Consider the following 23,793-nt stretch of genomic DNA (forward strand, 5'->3'; position numbering starts at 1 on the left):
TAAAGCTCCCGGATGGTCTCTTGCGGTATTTCCTGCCAAATTCGATCCAATTGTCGAACGAGGTCATCAACATTCCGTGCCTGATGCAATCGCCTTCCCATCATATCCCAGACATGCTCGATGGTAGAGAGATCTGATGATCTGGCAGGCCAAGGAAGAATTTGACAAGCTTGCAGACAGTTCATAGCAGCACGTGCCGTATGTGGTCTGGCATTGTCCTGCTGAAAAACCAGCCCAGGGCGCTACAAAAGGAATGGTAGCAAAATAGGTCTTAGGATGTCGTCGACGCACCGCTGTCCAGTAAGTGTACCTCTAATGACGACCAAAGGGGTCTGGCTGTCAAAGGAAATGACACCCCAGACCATAATGCCTTGTTGAGGGCCGGTGTGGCGTACACTAGGGAAGGCAGGATCCCCCCTCTGCCCTGTGCGTCTCCATACACGTCTTCGATGATCGTCAGGACACAGTTGGAAGCGGGATTCGTCGCTAAAGACTATACGTTCCCAGTCGGCATCATTCCAGCCTGATCGAGCGTCGATTTTGCGCATCTTAGTTCGTTCTTGGTGCGTCGATGTTTTTGTTATAGAGTGTATATACATATGCTAAGAAATATTTATAAACAATTTTGAAAAATTTTATTCCGTCCTCGCCTTCTATATAGAAGGCACAGATGTCGCTAAAATCGATAATAATGTAAATATGATATGCGGTGGGTTAAAAAATTCTGTGTAGCCTAAATTTAATGATACTATTGCCTATTTCGGTTATAGGCTTTGATCTCTTTTGTTTTCTAATTATTATTAATAATTGCGTTTGAGGGGGACATTTTTAGGACACTTAATGATTTTTTTTACAATTTTTTGGTAGGAATAGTTTGATATTAATATTGAGTCATATGGATAGGTGTAAAAATTTCTGAAACAGCAGACATATATTTATGAAATATTTATGAAGTAGATTTAATTTTTTTTATTTTGTTTTCCTCACTCTAAATAGTTAGAATAGGTGTCGCTAAAATCAATCATGAGGCAATTATGATGTGAGGCGAGTAAAATATTTCTATGTATCCTATATTTTTATACTATTTCCTATTTCGTTTATAGGCATTGCTCTCCTTTGTTTTCTAATTTATAGTAACAGATACTTTTGAGGGGATCATTTGGCGGACAAGTTAATTTTTTTTATATATTTTTTTGTGTTCAAAGGAGAAATTTGACATTAATACAAAGTCAAAGGATAAGAGTCAAAATTTCTAAAAACATATACATATGCTAAAACATATTATTTTAATATTTTTAAAACGGTTTAATTTTGCCCTTGTCACTCTATATAGTAAGCACAGGTGTCGCTAAAATTAATGATGATGCAAATATAATATAAAGCGATTTAAAAAATTCTGTTGTGTCTGCATTTAATGTGTGCTATTGACTATTTCTTTAATAGGCATTTCTCTTCTTTGTTTTCTAAATATTATTAATAGCTGCATTAATTTTCGTTTGGTGGACGTTTTACTACATTTTATAATTATTTTGGATTAATAGGGAAATTTGGTATAAATATCAAATCAAAGGACAAGTGTCAAAATTTCTAAAAATCCATACAAATGCTAAAAAATATTTAAAATATTTAAAAAAAAACTTTTTTTCTGTTTTTCACACTATACAGTTAGTACAGGTGGCGCTAAAATCAATAATAATGCCAATATGATATGAGGCTAGTGAAAAAATTCTGTGTAGCCAACATTTAATGTCTACTATTTTCCATTTCGATCATAGGCATTACTATCCTTTGTTTTCTAATTATTATTAACACCTGCATTTAAGGGTGTCATTCGGCAGACATGCTAATTATTTTTTATAATTTTTTGGTTCAAAAGTGAACTTTCATATTAATATCAATGTAATGGGTAAGGGTCAAAATTTCTAAAAATCTATGCATATGCTAAGAAATATTAATAAAATATTTAAAAAATATATTTTTATATTGTCCTGTCACTCGATAAAGCTAGCACAGGTGTCGCTAAAATCAACAATAATGCAAATATAAGAGGCAGCGGAAATGTAATACAGAATTTTATTCAGTTTAGGTTTGATGTTTACTATTTTTTTTTCGGTTGTAGCCATTTTTCTGTTTCTAATTATTAATAATATCTGTATTTGAGGGATTCGTTTGGAAGACACTTTAGCGATTTTTTTTATGAATTTTTGGTTCAAAAGAGAACTTTTGTGTTTACACCAAGTAAAGGGATAACTGTCGAAATTCCTAAAAACGTACACAAATGCTGCAAAATATTTGTAAACTAAATTTATTTTATTTTGTTTTTATTACTCCATATAGTTAGCACAGGTGTCACTAAAATCGATGATGATACAATTATGATTTTCTGGTGGATAAAAAATTTCTGTGTAGCCTACATTATATGTATACTCTTCTCCATTACATTTATAGGCATTATTCCCCTTTGTTTATAAATAGCTACGTATCAGGGGGACATTTTCCGGACACTTTAATGATTTTTTTTTTCTTAATTTTTGGGACAAAAGAAAACTTGGATATTATAATCAAGTCAAAAGATAGGGGAAAATTTTCTAAAAATTTTAACACGTGATAAAAAAAATTAGTAAATTTTTTAAAAGCGTTTTAAATTATGTTTGTCACTCTATATAGTTAGCACTAGCGTCACTAAAATTGGTGATGAGGAAAATATGATATGAGTTGGTGAAAAAATTCTGTGAAGCCTAGATTTTATACATAATAATGTCTATTTCAGTTATAAGCATTCTTTCCTTTGTTTTCTATTGTTATTAAAAGTGGCGTTTGACGTTGTCATTTCCCAAAGATTTTTTTATAATGGTTAGAATCAAAAAGGAATTTTACTGTTAATATCAATTCAATGGATAGGTGTCGAAATTTCAAAACATATATGCATAAGCCAATAAATATTTATAAAAGATTTTAAAAAAATATTTATTTTCTTTGTTCTCTACACAGCGAGTACAAATGTCGCTAAAATCGATGATGATGCAAACATGATATGAAGTGATTAAAAATTTTGTGTAGACTAGATTTGATGTGTACTATTGTCTATTTCGGTTATAAGCATTTTCTAATTTTTAATAACAACAGCATTTGAGGTAGGCATTTGCCGGACATTTTAATGATTTTTTATAATCTTTTGGTTCGAATGAAAACTTCGATATTAATATTAATTCAATGGGTAGGTAGAAAATTTTCTAAAAATATATACATATGCCAAGAAATATTTACAAACATTTTTTAAATAAAATATTTTGTCCTAGTCCCCGATACAGCAAGTACAGATGTCGCTAAAATCAATGATGATGCATGCGAAATATGAGTTGGTCAAATAACTCAGCGTAGCTTAGATTTATTGTACACTATTATCTATTTCGGTTATAGGCATTCTTTCTTTTGTTTTTTTATTATTTATAAAAACGGCGGTTGAGATTATCCTTTACCGGACATTTTAAAGAAATTTTAAATTTTTTTGGTTCAAAAGAGAACTTTTATATTATTATCAATGTTATGGGTAGGTGACAAATTTTATAAAAATTAATACATATTCTAAGAAATATTTACAAACAATTTTTAAAAGATATATTTTGTCCATGTCCTCTATACAGCGAGTACAGATGTCGCTAAAATCAATGATGATGCAAATGAAATATGAGTTGGTAAAATAATTCTGTGTAGCTTAGATTTATAGTATACTATTGTTTATTTCTGTTATATTGGCATTCTTTCCTTTGATTTTTAATTATTATTTAAAAACGGCCTTTGAGGTTTTCATTTCCCGGACAATTTGATGATTTTTATTTATTGGTTCAAAAGAGAGAAAAAAATATTCAAAAAAAATTTTTAAAAAAATATTTTGTCCATGTCCTCTATTCAGCGAGTACAGATGTCGCTAAAATCAATGATGATGCAAATGAAATATGAGTTGGTAAAATAATTCAGTGTAGCTTAGATTTAATGTATACTTTTGTCTATTTCGACTATAAGCATTCTTTCCTTTGTTTTCTAATTATTAGTGTTTCTTTTCCCGGACTCTTTAATTATTTTTCTAATAATTTTTTTTACTTAAAAAATAATTTTGATATTAATATCATTTCAATGGATAGATGTCAAAATATCTAAACCTATATACATGTGCTAAAAATTATTTATAAACAGTTTTTTAAAAAAATATTTTGTGTTTGTCTTCTATATGTGAGCACAGATGTTGCTGAAATCGATAATAATGCAAATATTATATGAGCAGGTTAAGAAACTCTGTGCAGCTTAAATTTAATGTATAGTGTTGTCTATTTCGTTTATAGGCATTTCTCTCCTTTATTTTCTAATTGTTATTAAAAGCGGCGTTGGACGTTGTCATTTGGTGGTCACTTCAATGTTTTTTTTTATAATTTTATGGTTAAAAAGTGAACTTTGATGTTAATAACAAGTCAAAGGTTAATTGTCAAAATTTCTAAAAACTATTTGCATATGCTTAATAATATTTCTAAACATTTTTTAAGAATTTTGTTTGTTTATCTTTGTTACTTCGTATAATTAGCACAGGAGTCGCTAAAATCGATTATAATGCAAATATTATACGAGGGGGGGGGGAATAATTTCATGTAGCCTCTATTTATTTATACTAATGCTTATTTCTTTTATAAGTATTGCTCCCCTCTGATTTCAAATTTTTATTAATATTTATTGGGTCGGTTATTATTATTATTAATAACAATAATTTCAGTAGCCTAAAAATATTTACATATGTTAAAAATGTATATACTTGTAAATACATATGCTAAAAAATAACCTGAAAACATTTTTAAAAAAAATTATTTTGTTCTTGTCGATTATATTGTCCACAGATGTCACTAAAATTTAGGATGCAGCAAATATGATATGAGGTGTAAGTATCTGTCCTTAAGTTTTCCTTTTTATACTTTGTTTAAAATTAATGGCTTTCAAATAACAAATCTAAATTCATCATATTTTACGCTATTGTTATTCCATCGAATGTATTTGAAACAAAAGAATTCTTTATCTTCCTGTGATTGAAACAGATGGAAGGGAAATTTTTTTTACTTGAGGCTTAATCGTGTCAATATAACTAAAATTACATTTGAAAGGAAAGTAGATACTTAAGGATCTGCTACATATTTTTTTCCCTTTTCATTCCAGCTTATGAATTGTTTTCTTTCTTTTATGAAAGGGAAGTTTTATTTCTCATGATAAGGTAATAATGGTAACGAGTTCATTATTTGCGTGCATTTAAGATGTTATATTTCCAGTTCAATAAAAATTAATTATAATTCAGTTAATTTTTATGCCTACTTAAATAAAGTTGAATTTTCAAATTGTTTTTTTGTATCTTACACAAATCAGCAATTTAGTTTACTTTAAAACTCCCTCTGATGACCCGGATTATTCAGCTAATTTTCATTTTATTTTATTAAAAACTAGTTGAATGTCATTTAGCTAATAACTTTATATATATCTTCATTTGTTTGTAAATACGACCATTTTTTAAATGCAAATAAAAGGGTTTTTTAATTTTCTTAAAGGGTTATACTTTGTTGAAATTTTTCACGCTATTTTTTTTCCTTTTAATATTAACATAACATTAAAGTTAATGAATAATTTCTTAAAAAAATATATTTTATAAAATTTGTTTTCTAAATTATATGTTATGCAACCATACATAACTATAACTTTTATAAATAACTACGATATAATTTATATTCTATTAGCACAGATAAGTGGAATAAGCTAGTTGACGTACTTTAAAAGTCCTTCTGCGTCTTCTGGTTTTCATCATAGTTTTTTTTCTTATTCTTCTTTTTCCTGTATTATTTAACTTCTTTTTTTTCTATTATTCCTTCTACTTTTTATTCTTATTAGTCATCATCATCATCTTTCTCTTCTTTTCCCTCAAGGTACTTTCTCAAGGCTAGGTCACCAAAAACAAATAAATAAGTAAATAAAATAACACCTTTCAGAGAACAATTTTATTATTTTTAAAATCGTTTTGCGGTTGTAACAGTTATTCATTGTTCTTTAGTTAGATTTTGTCTGTCTTTATTCGGCATTTTTTATGCTAATTATGAAAATAGCACAAAATGTTTGTAGGAGGAAATTAAGCTATTCGTTCATTTTTCAACTCAGTAAAGAAAAAAAAAGCTTTAAAGCAAAATAAAATTTTTTTCTACAGTCTCGAGCATTGACGTCCTGGAAGCGTGTATACTGTCGCTGTACGCTGGTTTTCTCATTGCGCTTATAATTTTCAATTAATTAAATTACAAGCGCTGACGTCTGTTTCCTATGCTATGTTGCTAATTTGTTATTCTGATTTATTTTAAACATGTTGTTAATTTTTTGTTCCAATTTATTTGGATTTATGTTGCTAATTTTCTATTCCAAATTATTTTGCGTTATTTACGAAATAATCAAGACTTATAAAGAAGAATTATTAGAATCTCCTCCCTAATTTTAATTCACAACATGGTGAACCAGTTTCGGTTGTTAACATTAGTTCATTGCATTAATTTTAGCAAATAATATAATTTTTTTCTTCATTTTTTTTCATGCAAGCCTAAGTATGCGGATGGAGCAGTCTTGGTAAGTGATAATTGTCTTACAATAGTAATCAAATGTAATCAAATAAAAAATACCGAATGATTTCTTTTTTGTTCAATAATCAGATGGTATTTTATAAACTTGCTTTAAACTACTTTAAATTAAGTAGTTTAAATGCAGTTGTAACAGCAAAAGATAGAAATAAAAATTTCGTGCCTTTGCAATTACAACTGCAAAGCATATTGAAAGAATTATATTGCTTTAGAAAATATTGATTATTTCTATTGTAAATATTAAATAAAAGCTCTTTTCGTGCTATTTTAATTAAAAATTCCTGAAATAAAAGTTAATTATTACCCTTCAAAGCTTTGACTTCTTTTCGTTTTGAACTCAAGTTTAAATGATATATTACTAATTATATTTTTCTAAATTTAGAAATTTTTTTTAATCATAAAATGATTATAAAGTGATAATGAAAAGTGTATCATAAAGTATAGGCAATCATAGCATAATTATATCATAGCACATATGAAAGAAGACGGAGGATGACGAAAAAATTCTTGTAAAATTAAACGTATTGTGTAGTGAAGATATTTTTGATTAAAAAAAAAAATAATTCTGAAAACCAAAATATACGGTATTTAAACCATTCAAACGGTAATATTTTAGCAAAAGTTCTGGTTTTCAAAGCTGTAGCTCGTATTACCACACATCCAGTAAAAAATACGAAACTGAGAAGTAAATTTAACCAATTGAATGGATTTTATGTCATGCTTTAAGGTGTCATGATAAAATCACCACAATTTTACCACATTTACCAAACTTCAACGCATATTATAATGCAATATTTTAATGTTAATTTTAGTAAAATCATTGTAAAAGCCCTCCGGAAAAATTACGTTGATTTTTGGTGCTTCCATAGTGCCAGAAACATCGTAAAGTTTTCAATTTTCTGATAGTTTTGATCATTCTTTTTTTTTTCTCAGTGTCAATGTCTATTATTTTTTGTGTCAGTAATTTTACTGACTGCTGATAGCACTTTAAATAGAGAATACTCAGGGGCTATTTGGTTCCCCCAATTTACTTACTTCATCTTCATGCCTTGTAATAAAATTAATCTTACAGTAATTAGTAGTTTTGAAGCGTATTGAATAGGGTTTCTTAAACTCGATTGCAAGATATTATGAAGGCCTGAATATATGCATGATTCAGTCTAAAAAGTTGTTAAGATGCCATCGAACTTGCGCAGTATTATGGTGTTAATAATATAGTTCTCCGAGAACAGATTTTCCTGATAGAGTAATGGAAAAATTGACATTCTCGTACCTTAGTTAGAAATTTTCTTTCTTTAAAAACTTATTGTGGATAAAACGATAAAATGAAAAATATATCAGGATGCTTACCTTCAAAATCTCGATTTCATACAAGAGAAAAAGTAAATGGTTAAACGAAAGTTAAATAAAAAATAAAACAAAAGAGAAAATAAAATACTTGTTTTTACACTCCTGTGTGTTATTGTTCCAACCTGAAAATGTTTTCACGCACGCGAAGTAGTTTTACTAGTAAATATAACTTTTTTTTTTTTTTTAAAAAAAAGGAAAAAAAATTTCTTTCTTTTTTTTGCATTTTTTTCTAAAAAACTTATAGTATGCATCAATTTTATCAAAATGTTACCGAGTTTGAGCTTTCGAAAGAAACTTCAAACCACGCAAAATATTTCTTTTCTTTTTTTACGATTATACTTGGTTTTATCGCATGACTCATGATATTTTGTTTAAATCTTCGTAGTTTATGTCAAAAAACAAATATTTCTGAATCACATATAAGAGGAAAGCATTTTCTTCATTATGGAAAAAAAATTTTGGATTCGTGAAAAATTGAAATAATTATGTGTTTTAACTTGCGGATTCAGTCATAAAACTTCGGTAGTTTTTTTTAATCTTAAACATATTTTGTTTTCTTTATTAGCTTCAAAGTTTTTACGTGTTTTGCTAATTATACAGCAGAAAAGAGATTTTTTTAAAATTCCGTCATATAAATTCATTTTTTATATACCATAATTTCGTTTGTTTCCATATGAATTATTTAAAAAAATTTACAAAGGCCTTAATTCATAAACTTGTGGTGCAATTTTTTGCAGTTTTAACTTATATATAATTTGCAAAAAACTAATTTTATCTAAAATATTAATGCATATAAAAAAATTATTTCATTATAATATAGAATCTTGTAATTTTATATGAAATTGTGTGATTCATTTAGGAAAAAAAACATTAAAAATTATTTAGAAGTCTTTTAAAAACTAAAACTTAACTTTAAAAATTTAAAATTTGAACGAAGTTAAGACTAAACATTGATAAAAATTCAAATGAAATTTTTGCAGCGTAGTTATTTAAAAATACTTTTAAATCTCTAGAGTAATAATATTGTTAACTTTATCATTAACATTACCACATTATTAAGTCGATCTATAACTTAATCTAATAATCACTTTATCACGTTTTGATTTTTCATAATAAAATTTTTATATTTACATAATATAATACGAAATTCGGTATATTTCTTTAGATTAAGCAAAAATACATTAATAGGAAATGCAAATAAACATAATAAAATATAAATAATTTCATATCAGACAATAAAGAAATTTATCTAAACAGTACATTTTAATTACTTAGGCTTACAATGCTTTTAGTACATGACTGTAAGTTTGAGAAAAAAGACTACATAAAAGGATAATTATTTAAATTAATTAGATAATTTAAATTCCCTTGAGAGTTGTAATCTGTCAGTTATTTGCGCCTGCATTAACATTTTTAAAGTATTAAAGTATTTTAAAGTATCGTAAAAAATGCCTTCCTTCAATTGATTCACATTGAGCAACCTTCAAAATGTGATCCATTCCGTTTATTCATTCATCCATTCCTTAAAATTCTTACATCCATTCTTTAAAAGGATAATTAGACGATGAAATTAACAATTCGAAGAAATTAACCATAACATACTTTTCAGAAAATAATTTCCTAAACTAATTTTTCCCATGATAGAACAACTCGAAATTCTAAGAATTATTAATTTTTATCAAAAAATTATTAATGAAGTAATTTTAAAAGTTATTGTATCTTAATTGTTTTTATTATTTATAAATAACTCTATTTTACTGCACACTTTTCGCAAAATATGTAATTTACGCACAGAAATTTAGTTTGAAGAATTTGAAATGACAATTTTCTTTCAAGTTTCATAGGATTTAATTTTTTTTTTAAATATCTACATTTAAAATAATGCAGCATTTATAAACATTAAAAAAATTTTTTGATTTTCAGCTCTATCATTTTCATTAAATTACAATATTGTAATTATATACATGTTGTAGACCAAAACAATTAGAATTTTATCATTTTTCCCTAAAATTATAATAAACTTTACAAGACTATCCAAATTGGTCACGATTGTCTTATCGTCGAATATGCATTCCTTAATACTCGACATTTATTATGCACTGTAAAATTCAAATACTCAAATTTGACGAAATTTTCTTAGTTTTTGACGAAACCGTATCTTGATATATACTCCGAGCGAAAATTTCGTCAAAGAGAGGAAATAACTATAGTAACTTCTTCGAGAAAATGAATTTCGTCAATTTTAACGAAATAATTCGTCCTTTTTTTCAAAATAAAAGAAAAATTAATAAATCTCGTTGCGTCTAATTTATCTCACTTTTCTAATAATCACTTTATAGTGGGCACCATACAGCTGGGAATATAGAATACCATCATTTTTATGGTTATTTGACTTTTTTGGTTAATATGTAAAAATAGCTCTTAAGTAAATTGTTGTTTGGCCATTTTTTTTCGAGAAATTTCTGACAGTGTATATCATATGTATACGATGTACTTGTATAATTTTACCTTTTTTTTTTCTTTTTTGAGAAAAATGGTACAAGGTTTGAAAATTCTTTAACAACTTTTGAAGAAAAAATACGCAATTTGTATATGGGTTGTTCCTTTGCTGTCTGAACTTTGAATAAATAATTCTAAGAAATATAGGAGGAAAACATAGATACTGGTTTTTGAAAATAAGTTTCTACAATTCTTTGAAATATATCTCTTCGTTTCGGAGCCAAGTGCAAAACTAGCTCATAAATTTGCCTTTGTCAAAGAACAAAACAAAGATTTGAAAATAAACATTGTAATAATTTGTAACCAAGAGCAGTTACTGTTGTCTTTAATTTATATTCTATGCTCCAGACGTTTCTTCGAATGTGTTTCATACAAATAAATAGATAAATAAATCGAAAATAACGAAAAAAAAATCCAAAAAAAAATCTACTGCATACACTATAAAAAATGGATACTCGAATTTCACGAACATTTTTCCGTTTTTGATTTTCAGGAAACGAATTTCGTCAATAGTAACAAAATATTTTGTCTTTCTATTTTTTTCAAATAAAAAAATTATAAATAAATCTCGTAGTGCCTAATATATCAAACTTTTCTAATCATCATTTTATCGTGGGTCAGTGTCACTTTAATAACAAATAGAATAGAATGTCATCTTAATAAGAAGTAGACAAAGAGCACGGAGAGATAAATCAGATCTATACCAGAAGCGGGATTCTAACCCAGGTTCTTCCTGGTACGAAACCAACTGCTTGACCTCCATACAACCCGAACGACTTATTTCGGCTCTCTTTTTCGATCGTCCAGTCATCATGGTTTCGTCATTCTAGTTAATAATCTTCTAAAATACACTACGATGAGATTTCAAGTTGAGGAAATGTTTTCGTCTTGTGAAAGTTTTTCGTACTTGAAAGTTCCTATTTCGTCGCAAATCACGTGATTTTTTTAAACAATTTAGTACTAAAAATTAACGAAATAAATCTCACAGATTGCTAAATCATCAAAAGTGAGGGTTTTATTTTTGAGAGTGTCCATATATAAGTGCTAATGCAATTCGTATAACGTTATATTTCTTCATATCAAAAGCATGCAGAATCTAAATTATATTGACTTGGGTCATGAAAAAGAATACCGAGCAAAAGTATAAAAAGACAGTGGTTAGTCTTATAAAATTTTAAAATCAAAATAATCCAAAATCTTTCTTCCTTTGGAATAAAGATCACAATAACTTTGCCATTTGAATCAGTTTCTAGAAAAAATATTAAATTCATTCAGAACCTGTCCCCTAACAAAAATTAAGCATTGTCATTCACATTTAAAATCATCCCCAATCTATCATTTATAAAAATTTCTAAAACAATATTCTAATAAAAATCACCTTGAATCTATTAGTCAGATCAAATACATTCATCATTCATTCACATTAATTACATTTCAATTCAATCACTTAGATCAAATTTTCAGATCAAATCAGGTTGAAAATTTATCCTTCAAGCCAAAATCGTCCCATTTCCGACATTCATATTAATTCCATTCTGATCCTATCATTCATATTAGCTATATTTTTCATTATTTTGATCACAATTAAGATTCTATCAATCGAATCGATCGAAACCATTCAGATTCCATCATTCAAAACAATTTCACCCAGAGTCTGTCATGCACATTAATTTCAAATCAATCATTCGGATCAAAATGGTTATTCAGATCAAAACCAGTTGAAAATTTACCATTCAATTTCAAAACAGCCCAGTTTCTGTCATTCGTGTAAATTCCATTGCTAGCCCTCCACTTTCATTTTAAATCTATCAATTAGATCAAAATTATCAATATTCTGTCATTCAGATCGAAATCGTCCAGATTCCATCATTTGTTTCACAATTTCACTGAAAACCTGTCATTCACATTAACTACATTCCAAATCGATCATTCAGATTAAAATTCGTTCTTTAAAAAAAATTATCATTACAAGTCACTTAATGCAACTTCATTTGTTTGTTTATTTTATTTCAGAATGATGAATTCAAGCCTAGTAAACAAACTAGTTTAAGTAGCTTCTTTCCAGGATCTTTCAAAAATATATTTGGCTACGACAGTAATTTAATTCCAGATGACATAGACATAGAATACAAGAATGAAGCTTACAGTGGGTGAGATAGAAATTCCTTTATTACGTAGTATTCACTGTCTAGAAAAATAAAGATTCTTAACATTAATGTTCATGCTGTTTTAGGTCAATGGATTCGAGAAATTGTCCGGATTTGATATATTATACAGACGCACAACGCAGTCGCATTGTTTGGGAGATTTTGATACGAACGCCCCACCACGGCGATGGAAGAGCAAGTACAGGTAAATAATACAGTATTGCTCAATGATTACCGTTACTATGTATAGTGTATTCTCTAATCACAGCCATTACTTTGCGTCCTTACACAGATGACTAAAATCTACAATTCTCTAATCAAAGTCATTAATACACTGTAAATAGAGGTTTCTCAAAGTTGAGCAAAAAATGTGTCATAATAGCTACGTAACAACTAGCAGTCGAATTTGTTAATCCTATGTATTCAAAATTGAAACAGCATCTACTCATTTCTGAACAAAACACATGTAGTGGGCGTAAGAGACATGTTCATCGGCTCCCGGCAAGATTCGAACCAAGGGTCACTTGGTACATAGTAGGATGCTGTAACCACTATAGCTGTACAGTGCTCAAAAAACGGACCACCCTGAATAACTTTTGATCTAATGATCGGATCATCACGTTCTAGGACTCAATCTTAATTGCTCGAGGAAGTGACCTCAAACATGCTAATTAATAAGTGCAGACGATATTCTAAGTTATGAAATCAGACATAAAAACGATCTTCCTCTGAATAAATATACCTTTTCTTCAATGGATTATGATTTCTGACCCTCAAAATATAGGGGGTAGCCGTAATATGGAAAATATGGTTCCAATTGTTTGATCAGGAGAGAGAGGTCTGAAGTTCTGACTCCTTAATGTTAATTTTACTTTTTGCGGACTTCGCTCTATTTCGGGAACTTTTCATGCGAATTGAATTTTTTTTATTGCGGTTTATTATTTAAAATGATTGCTGCTACCTCGTATATTTTGGGGGTCACAAATCCCAACCCATCAAAGGAATGTTTATTCAGGGTACAGTTTTGTGTTCGATTTTGTATTTTAAAATACCATCTGCATTAATTAATTAGAATATTTGAGGTCACCCCCTCGAACCATTAAGATTGAGTCCCTAGAACGTGAAGATCCGATCATTAGATCAAAAGTTATCCAGGGTGGACCGTTTATTTATTTATTTTTGCGTACTGTACACCTCAGTCCAGGGAAACTTAGAAAGTATAATTTCCAACTTCAATGGAAGGGGGTCGCAATTTGGACAATATTATTCCAATAACTCAGACAGGATATCGGTAATATTAATTTCACTTTTTGCTTATTTTGCTATATTATAAGAAAGTTTAAGTGACGAGAATACATTTCATGGTGTATCATTGCGATGATCACTATATTAGGCTTCATAACTCTCTCTGAACCGGGTTGTATATTCAATTATGGTGGTTAGAGCATCCTAGTACGATCCCTGATATCCTTGGTCCGAATTCTGCGGCAGCCAAGGAGCATCTCTAGCACATATTTCTCACTCAATATCCATTTTGCACAAAATTAGTCTACGATGTTGCAACTTTGAATACATGGAGTTTTCAAATTCCACTATTATTTGTTTCTCTATTTTTTAACACATTTTTGCCCAACCCTTTTTAACAGTGTGTTTTTAAAATTAATGCTTGAAATGTGGAGTGTTTTTAATCTCCACTCATTATTTTTTTCCCCTTTACAAAGATTTCCAAAAGTAAAAAGTGTTTTCTATTTACAGCCATTAATATGTGTCTTTACAATGGTTGCTAAAAATAAAATGTAGAGTATTTATTAATCACTATCCTTAATGTATTACTGATTATCATAAACATTATACTTCACGTTAATTCAACTTGGTGACATGTCACTTGAGAAATATAAATCGATAGTTTATAAAAATTGTCATTTCTTAATCGATGACTTATAGGAAATTTCCGATTGTTTGTCCGATTCAATTGAGATATTTTATTCTCATTTGCTAAAAATTAAATTATCAGTAGTTACGGATACAAAACCTTATTATCATTTGTACGTATTTCCTTTTTTTTCACTTTAGAAGAATTGGGTACTTAGAACCCAATGGAGAAGAACAAATGATTATGCCTAACCTTGTGATTTAAATCAGATTTAATTGGATACCTGAAAGCGTGACACGTTTGGCTTCTGAATCGACAAATGAGACGATTTATATTAGGTGGACCGGAAAGTAATGTCGTTTCGGTGCATTTGATATTTGTTATCAAGTTTTTATTTTTAATCAATAATGTTTTCACCCTCGTTAGCAACAACCTTTCAATCGAAAATAAATCGAAATGGATAAAAAAAAAAGGAATTGGTTTTTAAGACTAATGAATATTTAATGTGCCGAAACGACGTTACTTTCTGATCCACCTAATACTACAACGTCATTTTCAAGTATCTAATTGTAAGTCAAATGTCAAAAGAAATTGTTACCTTTCCACATTAAGATTTTCTCCCAAAACAGTTATTTCATAATATTTTCAAATTATGTTTCTTGAAAACTCAATTTCTTTGAAATTTCTAAATTTAATATTTCTAACAATGAGCACATTACTACAATATTTGATTTAACTTAATATGAAATTATAAACTGTCTAAATCTATTGCGTGCGTTATTTGTTCGTATAAAGCTCCATAGAAGCGTTAGAAAACGAATTGCAGGTAATCGTAACACTTATATATAATCAGAATACGAATTTCATGGGTAACGTTAACAGTATCCAAATCTTTAAAGAAAGTTCTCTTTGATATTTTCTGTTAAAGATTTCGCGAAGAAATCGCAACATGATTTGTAGATTGCTGCTGGGTTGCATTAACTTTTACTAAAGATTTAGAAATTTAAATAATGCAGTTTCTGATCTACTTTGTAAAAAGGTTCGGATCAAATTGAGGTAAAAATTGCCGGCACTCAGGCGGCTGTTGCTTTTTTGCTGGAACATCTGATATACAATAATCTGATATCCATAGAAAAAAAATCCGATATACCATAATTTTCACAGAAATAATTGCCTCAAATTCAATAAATCACTCTAATTAAATGAATATTAGTGTAAAAATTCCGGTATAAAATTTTATGGTAAAAATGGATTTTACCATTTTACCATTAAATGTATTTTACGAAGGATACACCCTAAGTTCCGGTAGTTTGTTGCCCGGTATACATTTGTCCGGTATATCCAACACTGATGTTTTTTTAAGGTCAAGTGCCACTGTCCGGTATACCCTACACTGATGTTTTTTTAAGGTTACGTGCCACTGCCCGGTATACATTTGCCCGATATACCCTACACTGATGTTTTTTTAAGGTAAAGTGCCACTGCCCGGTATACATTTGCCCGGTATACCCTACACTGACATTTTTTTAAAGTCAAGTGCCATTGCCCGGTATATATTTGTCCGATACTCCAAACAGTGATGTTTGTTCTAATCTATCGTTAGTAAGTATTAAAATATCGAAAAAATGCAATTATATCCACGAATAAATTAGTGTCAAATTGGATGTAATAAATATTTCGGACATTCACCAAAGCGACTAATTTGTTTGTCAACATTCACCGGTGAACATTGGCCAGCCAGAATCACACCACACGCCCGTGGTTGTCCCATTGCTGTCAATTAATCAAAGTGCCCAAAGAAATAATAGCGGTATTTATAATGACCGGGCAATGTGAGAAATTATCGTAAAGTAATTCAAATTTATCAAATTGCCGCCCAATTTTAATGATCATTATTCATAATAACNCAGAATGTTCTATTGTGAATCTAAACCATTCTCGAATCCTTCTGAAGGTACACAGAAAATTTCATTTAAATCAGTCCAGCCGTTTAGGAGGAGTTCAGTGACATACACACGAACAGACGAAATATATATATAAAGATATATTACTTGTATGGTACTTTTTAAATGCTACCTTTAAAAATCTCTATTTTTTTACGTAATTTTTTTATTATTTTATTACTACTTTTTTATTATATTTTACTTTACTTTATTTTTCTTTTAAGCACCAACACTTTTACTCTTTACTAACATTTACATGTAATATGGCAACACTCATTGCATAAAAATTAGTGTATTAAATGCATTTTACATTTTTACCAATAACTATTTAATTAAAATTTATGCGTTTTATGGTTCTTACAATTATTTTCACAGACACCCTCTTCCTCTTTTTCAGGAGTTTTATACCTTGTTAGTAATGGTACTTATAAGGCAGCATACCCCCTTCATGATGTAAGTATACTTAAATATGACTCATTTTGTCAAAAGGTGTGCTTAGACCAACAAACATATAACCTGAACAGAGCTTATGTTTTTGTTTCGATGCTACTTGCCAAGTACCAGCAAGAATGGTTGGTATGAAAACAAGTGAATCTAAGGCAGAGGGTGCGTTTCTTATTTTTCAGTGGTACAACCTATGGCCAAGAATACGAATTCAGACACACACGTCACAGTCTATTTTAAAGGGTAGAACCATTCATATATCTATTCATATATCTATTCAATAATCAACATATCGTAATTTTGATCGAAACCCGAGTTCAGTGCCCCCTGAGGCATTATTTTTTTTATTATGGATACATGGAGGACTTTGTGACCCGACAGATTTAACGTGCACAAGTCACTATTTACTACACGTCTTCGGCCGGCTTTGATCAAAAATACCTCTTAGACATGAGTCCAACGCCATTCCAACCCAGCTATCCCGGCCCATATATGATATAAAGTTAAAAAGTTTAACCCATATGTTACAGTTAAATTTAATAATTAATGGTACGAATAAAGTAAAATTATTTAATATTATTAAAATGGATAGATGGGTTACATAATTGGATGTATCTCTGGATGTAGTCATGATAAAAAAGTTAAATGATTGAAATTTCATGATATACAAGTTAAAGGCCAAAAATTGTATAAAAGGTAATTAAATGAAGGGGAATGTGATCGTTAAGGAAACTGGGTGTACAATGTTATCGTGGGATAATAATAACCCAATAGGTTCAAAGGGTCACAAAGTGTGAGGTTTGAACAAATTGGATAAAGTGGTATCACCAAATTTTAAATGAGGGTGAAACTAAAAATTAATAAAAAATAAAAAATTAGAAGATAAATAAGATAATGACATGCTATATCCAGACACAAATTTAACCTTTAATTGAAAGTTGATGTTTCCAATAAGAAAAACTAATAAATTTCCTTACACACACGGGAGGACATTTAAAAGGACAGCCACCAGGGGAAGACAGGGGAATAAATACTTCAGCACAATTCTTAGTTATTAACGAATTATTTTATTTAGTCACACATATCTTTCGTTACATTTACTATGCAGGAAAGGCCATTATTTGAAATGGGTGTCAAGAGAATTAAAACAAAGAAGACGTCATGCATCAAATTAAAATAAAGAAAACGAGAAATTTAACTATCGAAAAAGATATTTATAGAGAGAAAGCTTAAATTTAAGAGAGTCTTTAATGTTAAATAAATTTAAGGATGTTTATCTGAAGGAGTAATGGAATACGCTTATGGATTTAATTTAAAATAAAGGTTAAGAAAAAAAAAAGTAAAAAGAAATCCCGGAAGAAAAAAAGGAAGAAACAAAAGTCATCTGCCCGATGGCTCAAAAAAGAATGTCTTAAAAAAAAAGTCTTAAAGAAAAATGTCTTAAAAATTCGTTAACTGTTTCAGGATCAGAGAAATTACAGCCAATTAAATTAAAGAGGAGGAGAGTTTGAAAAATAAAAGGAAAGAGATTGGTTAAGTTGGCCCCCCTAAAAAAGAAAGAAAAAGAAAGGTGGGAAAACAGAGGGGTTGACTCTCCCCCACAGGATGACCATGAGGAAGGTCAACCAGAAAGTTTAAATTAAATATAAGCTATATGTTCAAGAAAAGGAATAAAGTTTTAAGAAAATTAAAGGATTATATATAATTAAGAGCTAATTGTCACTTTACATTAAGTGTAATTGTGACACCATATGTAATATAAAATTTCAGATAAAAGCTAGTTACAAAGTTTAAAATTAATATTTTATTTAAAAATTTATTCAATTGTAATAATTTCAAGTAGAATTGGAACATTGATTTAATCGAGTATTTGAAATATTCTATTCGTACATCTACTTATTTGGAATTTGAAATGTTCTATCCCTACTTTATGATTAAAATCATTTTACTTATGAAATTTCCATTGTAAGCTTTTAAAAAGACTATGACGTATCTTTTACTGGTCCTTTTTATTACCAACCTTATTATTTCTACTAAGTCATATTTGTTTCCCATCTAAATAAAAGGTAATAAAAATTCCAACTAATCTAAGTCTTATTTCTTGTTTAATAAATAAATGCATTTTCTAATTTATACTTACCTAGAGAAAAAAAAATTCTGGTTGAATTACCGTGCAGAAGGGCAATAACTTTTCTGATTTAAAAAAACAAACATATTTCAGGCAAAAAAATTAACCGAATACGGTATTTAACCATTCATTTGGTAGCTTTGTCGCTCATACGGTACCAGTTTACCGTAAATTCCTGTTTTCAAAATTTAAGTTCTTATTACCACACATTATATAGAAAATACTAAGCTGAAAAGTAAATTAAGCTGAATAGATGGTTTTCTTATGCCATGCTCTCAGGTATCATGATAAAATTACCAAATTTTACCACATTTGCCAAATTGTATCACATATATTACAAAATCATGTTTTATTGTTAATTTTACTGAAATCCTTACCGAAGTGTTTCGGTAAAAATTACCTTGCTTTTTGGTGCTCCAATAGACTAAGAAACAGCAAATTTTACCGTATTCCAGTTGTTTTGACTACACATTTTTTCTCAGTCTCATAAATTTTGATAAGAAACTACTTCCTATCCAATGTAGGGGGGATTTTTTAAAATTCGCACTATTTTTCAAATTCACACTATTTTTAAGAATCCCTATTCAAAGTGATTGCACTCAAGAATTTAATAAACAAAGTAAATAATTATAAATCCATAATACCTAAGTATCTATTTAAGATTTATTACATATAGAAATGTGATATTAATTCAACTATAACGAAAAACCACATCTTACTTAAATTCCTCAGTTAAATTTCAATGTAATAAGGAATCCAATTTTAAATTTACTGATACTTAATTTCTAGTAAATTTTTCCAACGAAATACTAATCGATTCAATTTAAAATGAATGCAAATTCTTAGGAATCTTTACAAATCTTTAGGAATCTTTACAAATCTTTATCAGTCAATCTTTAGGAATCAACCTTTAGGAATCCTTGCAAATTTTCAAATCTTTAGGAAATACTCTCTAGTACAGAATGTTTTAATGTGAAACGAATTTGGAACATTTCACTATGTTAAAGGGAAAAAAATAAGAAAAATGGAGATTTAAATAAAATAAGATTTACTCTTAGCGGAGAATTTTTATTAAACATATTTTCATATTTTTTCATTATTTTGTGTTAATTTAGATCAAAATAAGTGAAAAATTTTATACTTATAGAATTATAATAATACAATCAATTCTTTACAAAATCAATGCTTGATGAATGCTTGAATAATAATGAAGGAAACATGTTTTCAAGCTATTTTTCTTCATTTAGTATTTTAATACAATTATAATTCCGATAATCTAACAGATTTTTTTTAGTAATTATTGAGCTGGTTTTTTTTATTAAAAAATACCAAAATACATTTATTTGCTTGTAATTAGAGCTCCGGGAAAAAATATGCATGAAAGAGACAAAAATTATTAAAAAAAACGTCAAATGGTTAAAAGTGTCAAACTTAGTAATAAATAATTTATCTTAGCATTAGGTTAAGCGTGAGTATGAGTATACAATGCCTCGAAGATGATGCATTGTAGCTCAAATACTTTAGTATGTTTTACTGTATTGCTTTTACTTGTGTTTCAAAAATAATGACATTTTGAACTCAAAAATACAATATATTTTTATAACCAGTACGAAGCAGACAAAAGAAATTTACATTTTATTGCCCCAGTCTATGAATCATTTACATATGAAATTAGTGTACTAGTAAAGCAACATTTGTAATATATTTCTTGTTAGCTTTCTTTAAACGTTAATCCACTTGAAAAAATGCTTTATGTATTTATTTAGTGAGAACAATTCACGTGTTCTTTAACATGGCCAATACTGTCTATACAAATTTAATAGAACGTAATGATAACACATATTTTGTAATTGCTTTTCATAATGGTACATAAAAAGAGCTTCTCCTTTATTTTATTCAGAAACTTTGTTCTTCGCTCAAATATATAAGACGGTAAGAAAAAACAATAATTTTCTCTCACATAATCCTATTAAACTTTCTCAATATTGTGCTTTTTACGATTTTCATCATGATTAATGAGTTTTAATTTCATTTTTCTATTAAACTGAAATCAATCCCTCCTTGTTCACCTAAATGTTACCGTATTTTGTGGTAACATTATACGGTAACATTTAAGGGATGGTAACATTAGGTTATAATTTAAAAAACACCAGCAATTTAAAAGAAAAATAGTTAAATATTTAAACCCCATGAGTTTAGAAAGACAGATACATCATTGTGTCGTCTACAAACATATTTATTTTTTTACACGATCATTACATAAAATAATTAAATGTTTGCATTTATTTGGAATTGATTTGTTTTGTTTTCGTGAACTCTATGAGGGTGGAATCTTGGAATTGAAATTTCGCCTATTTTCTGACGAGCAATGGTACTCAAATTCTAAAAAGAGATACAAGTTTGTCGGAAATGCAGGCTACAAACACTTCCTGACCACAACAAACAGCTTTTATCTTTAAATTATCGCTATATCAACATGAAACCAGATAACTTTTCTGATAACCTAGTTTGTTCGCTTTTAACAGTCTATTCTGAAGGAAAATAAAATTATCAATCATTTTTTGATTTCGACAAGACGAAATTATATTTTATTTTTATTACTAAAATGGATTTATTGTGTATGAAATTGTGATCTTGAAATATACGCAAACAAACAGGCAAATGATTGAAAAAAAAGAAACAGTAAAATATAATTGAAACTTTAAAATTTATGTTTTTCAAACGTGCTAAAAAAGGTGAAACAAATTAAAAATATTTATGAGACATTAAACTAGAAACGTTCCTCGCTTTTTCGTAACAAACCACTGTTATCACCATAAAATCCCCCCACGTCGATTAGAAGTGATATGCCAGATGTTTTTCGTTTTATGCTTGTTTTATTTTCTTCTTTTTAAATTAATTGGAAAACTTTATAGCAATATTTTTTATTAATGATGGAGTATTTTAGAAAGATAAGAATTTCAACATATAATTTCTTACTAATTTATTTTAATATCTTTGTAATTCATATCATCTGCAACTGAAAAGTTCTATGAATTTAACTTCATGTTACTTTTTAAAAGATAATAATTTATTTTCTTCTCAGAAGACAATAATTTTATATTCTTTCTTTAATATTTGCGAAAGTTTAAAAATATGTTAAGAAGAGTTATTTTTTTAATTTATTAAAATTAAATTTGTCTGTAAATAAATTTACTTCATTTGCATACATTAACTTATTGCTAGAATAACTTGCTATAAAATCCTTCCTGACATGAGAAAAATAATCTTCAAAAAAAAGTTTAATTAAGTGAAGCACACTTATAAAACACAAAATCATAACTGAGTTTCAACGAAATTTTTTTTTATAAATTATTAATTTATCTACTTAAATAAATTTATTTTTTGTATGCAATATTATTTTTTCTAGGGTCCTTATGGAAAAGGTCCTTGTCAAAGTGATGAAGAACATAATACTAGAAGGGTAAGTTAATAACTGTTTTTATGCGCGTTAAAAAAATATCATAAAAAATGTAAATTGTATAGGTGACACTTAATTGACTATTTTTCTTTAAAATACTCTTAATTCTTCTTTACAGCTTTTGTATAGTGAATGGGCTAGGTTTGGTTGCTGGTATAAACGTCAACCTTTAGGTCTAATAAGGTAAATATTGATAATGGATGCTCTGGAAAGAGAAAAAATAACTTATAAATCATGAAACTTATTTTTTACTTTAACAAATAATGCAATAATTCTATGTATTTTCTGCAATCCTCTCTCAAATGACAAAAAAATTAACTTACTTAAAACACAAAATAAAGATTGCTTTCGCTTTTATCCATATTAAGCTTCATGTGATTTTGAAATTTTGAAGGGCTCTTTTTCTCTATCTTCGATTTTTCGTGATGCATGCTTAGTTATATTTTTATTATGAAATTATTTTTTTACATGAAAATTGAAAATGAAAACTTTTCTTAAACGCCAATAGAAAAAGAAACTGAAAAAAATGTACACTTTTATTTAAATAAATTAATATATTTTAATATAAAAGCATAATATATAAAAAGAAACATAAAAATTTATAGACATAAAAGTTTTTTTTAAAAAACTACACATACTTTGAGTCTGATAAAACAGCATGAAAAGTATAAAAGTATAATAAAACAATGTTTGCATTTAAAAAAAAAGGAAATTTTTTTTTAAAAATCTGTCTTGGACCTGTTAAAATTTTTAATAATAGTTTAAATGGCTTAACAAAAATTTTTTTAAACGACTCTAAAACATTATCAGAATGCATTTTAGTAATAACAATGCCTAATAAGCTAGAACTAGGTTTTTTTAAATATAAAATACTTGAAACAAAAGGGATTCATAAAGGTGAAAAAATTCTTAATTCTTACGTAAAATCTATAAATTCATTTCTGACATTAGAGTGTTTTAAATTAGTGTGAAATTTTAATTCCTTTAAAACTGTAAGATTTTAAAAGTCTATTTATTATTTTATAATTTTTGATTGTGCAATATATGTTTTACAATACATATCTATTAACACTGTTTTAATTAGCTTACGATTTTCAATTAAAATCTATTTAAGACAATTCAATCACAATTAATCTGTAACAATAGAAAATTTTCATCATAAAATCAAAATTAATTTTAATATTCAATATACTTTTAAGAATTAATACTGACAAAGGAAAGAATGGTGTCGTAATTTGAGGAACGGGTTTATTCAAAATAGTAAACATCAAAGATACTAGCAAAAAATAAGTTGAACAATTCGCG

At 28.2% G+C, this 23,793-nt stretch overlaps 1 protein-coding gene across 3 annotated transcripts in view; it reads left to right on the forward strand.

Moving 5' to 3' along the window:
- Positions 1–23,793, forward strand: part of LOC107442862 (anoctamin-5-like) — a 286,523-nt gene that overhangs the window by 156,814 nt on the left and 105,916 nt on the right. For 2 of the 3 annotated variants that reach the window (XM_071181276.1, XM_071181275.1), the window contains 6 exons: positions 6,607–6,633; positions 12,507–12,643; positions 12,727–12,845; positions 16,854–16,909; positions 22,438–22,491; positions 22,607–22,671. In XM_071181276.1, coding sequence (XP_071037377.1) covers positions 6,607–6,633; positions 12,507–12,643; positions 12,727–12,845; positions 16,854–16,909; positions 22,438–22,491; positions 22,607–22,671 — 458 coding nt within the window. The remainder of the gene's footprint in view (positions 1–6,606; positions 6,634–12,506; positions 12,644–12,726; positions 12,846–16,853; positions 16,910–22,437; positions 22,492–22,606; positions 22,672–23,793) is intronic. The other variant, XM_071181277.1, reaches the window with a different exon arrangement.

This window comes from Parasteatoda tepidariorum, chromosome 5, assembly GCF_043381705.1.
Source record: "Parasteatoda tepidariorum isolate YZ-2023 chromosome 5, CAS_Ptep_4.0, whole genome shotgun sequence".
NCBI lineage: Eukaryota > Metazoa > Arthropoda > Arachnida > Araneae > Theridiidae > Parasteatoda > Parasteatoda tepidariorum.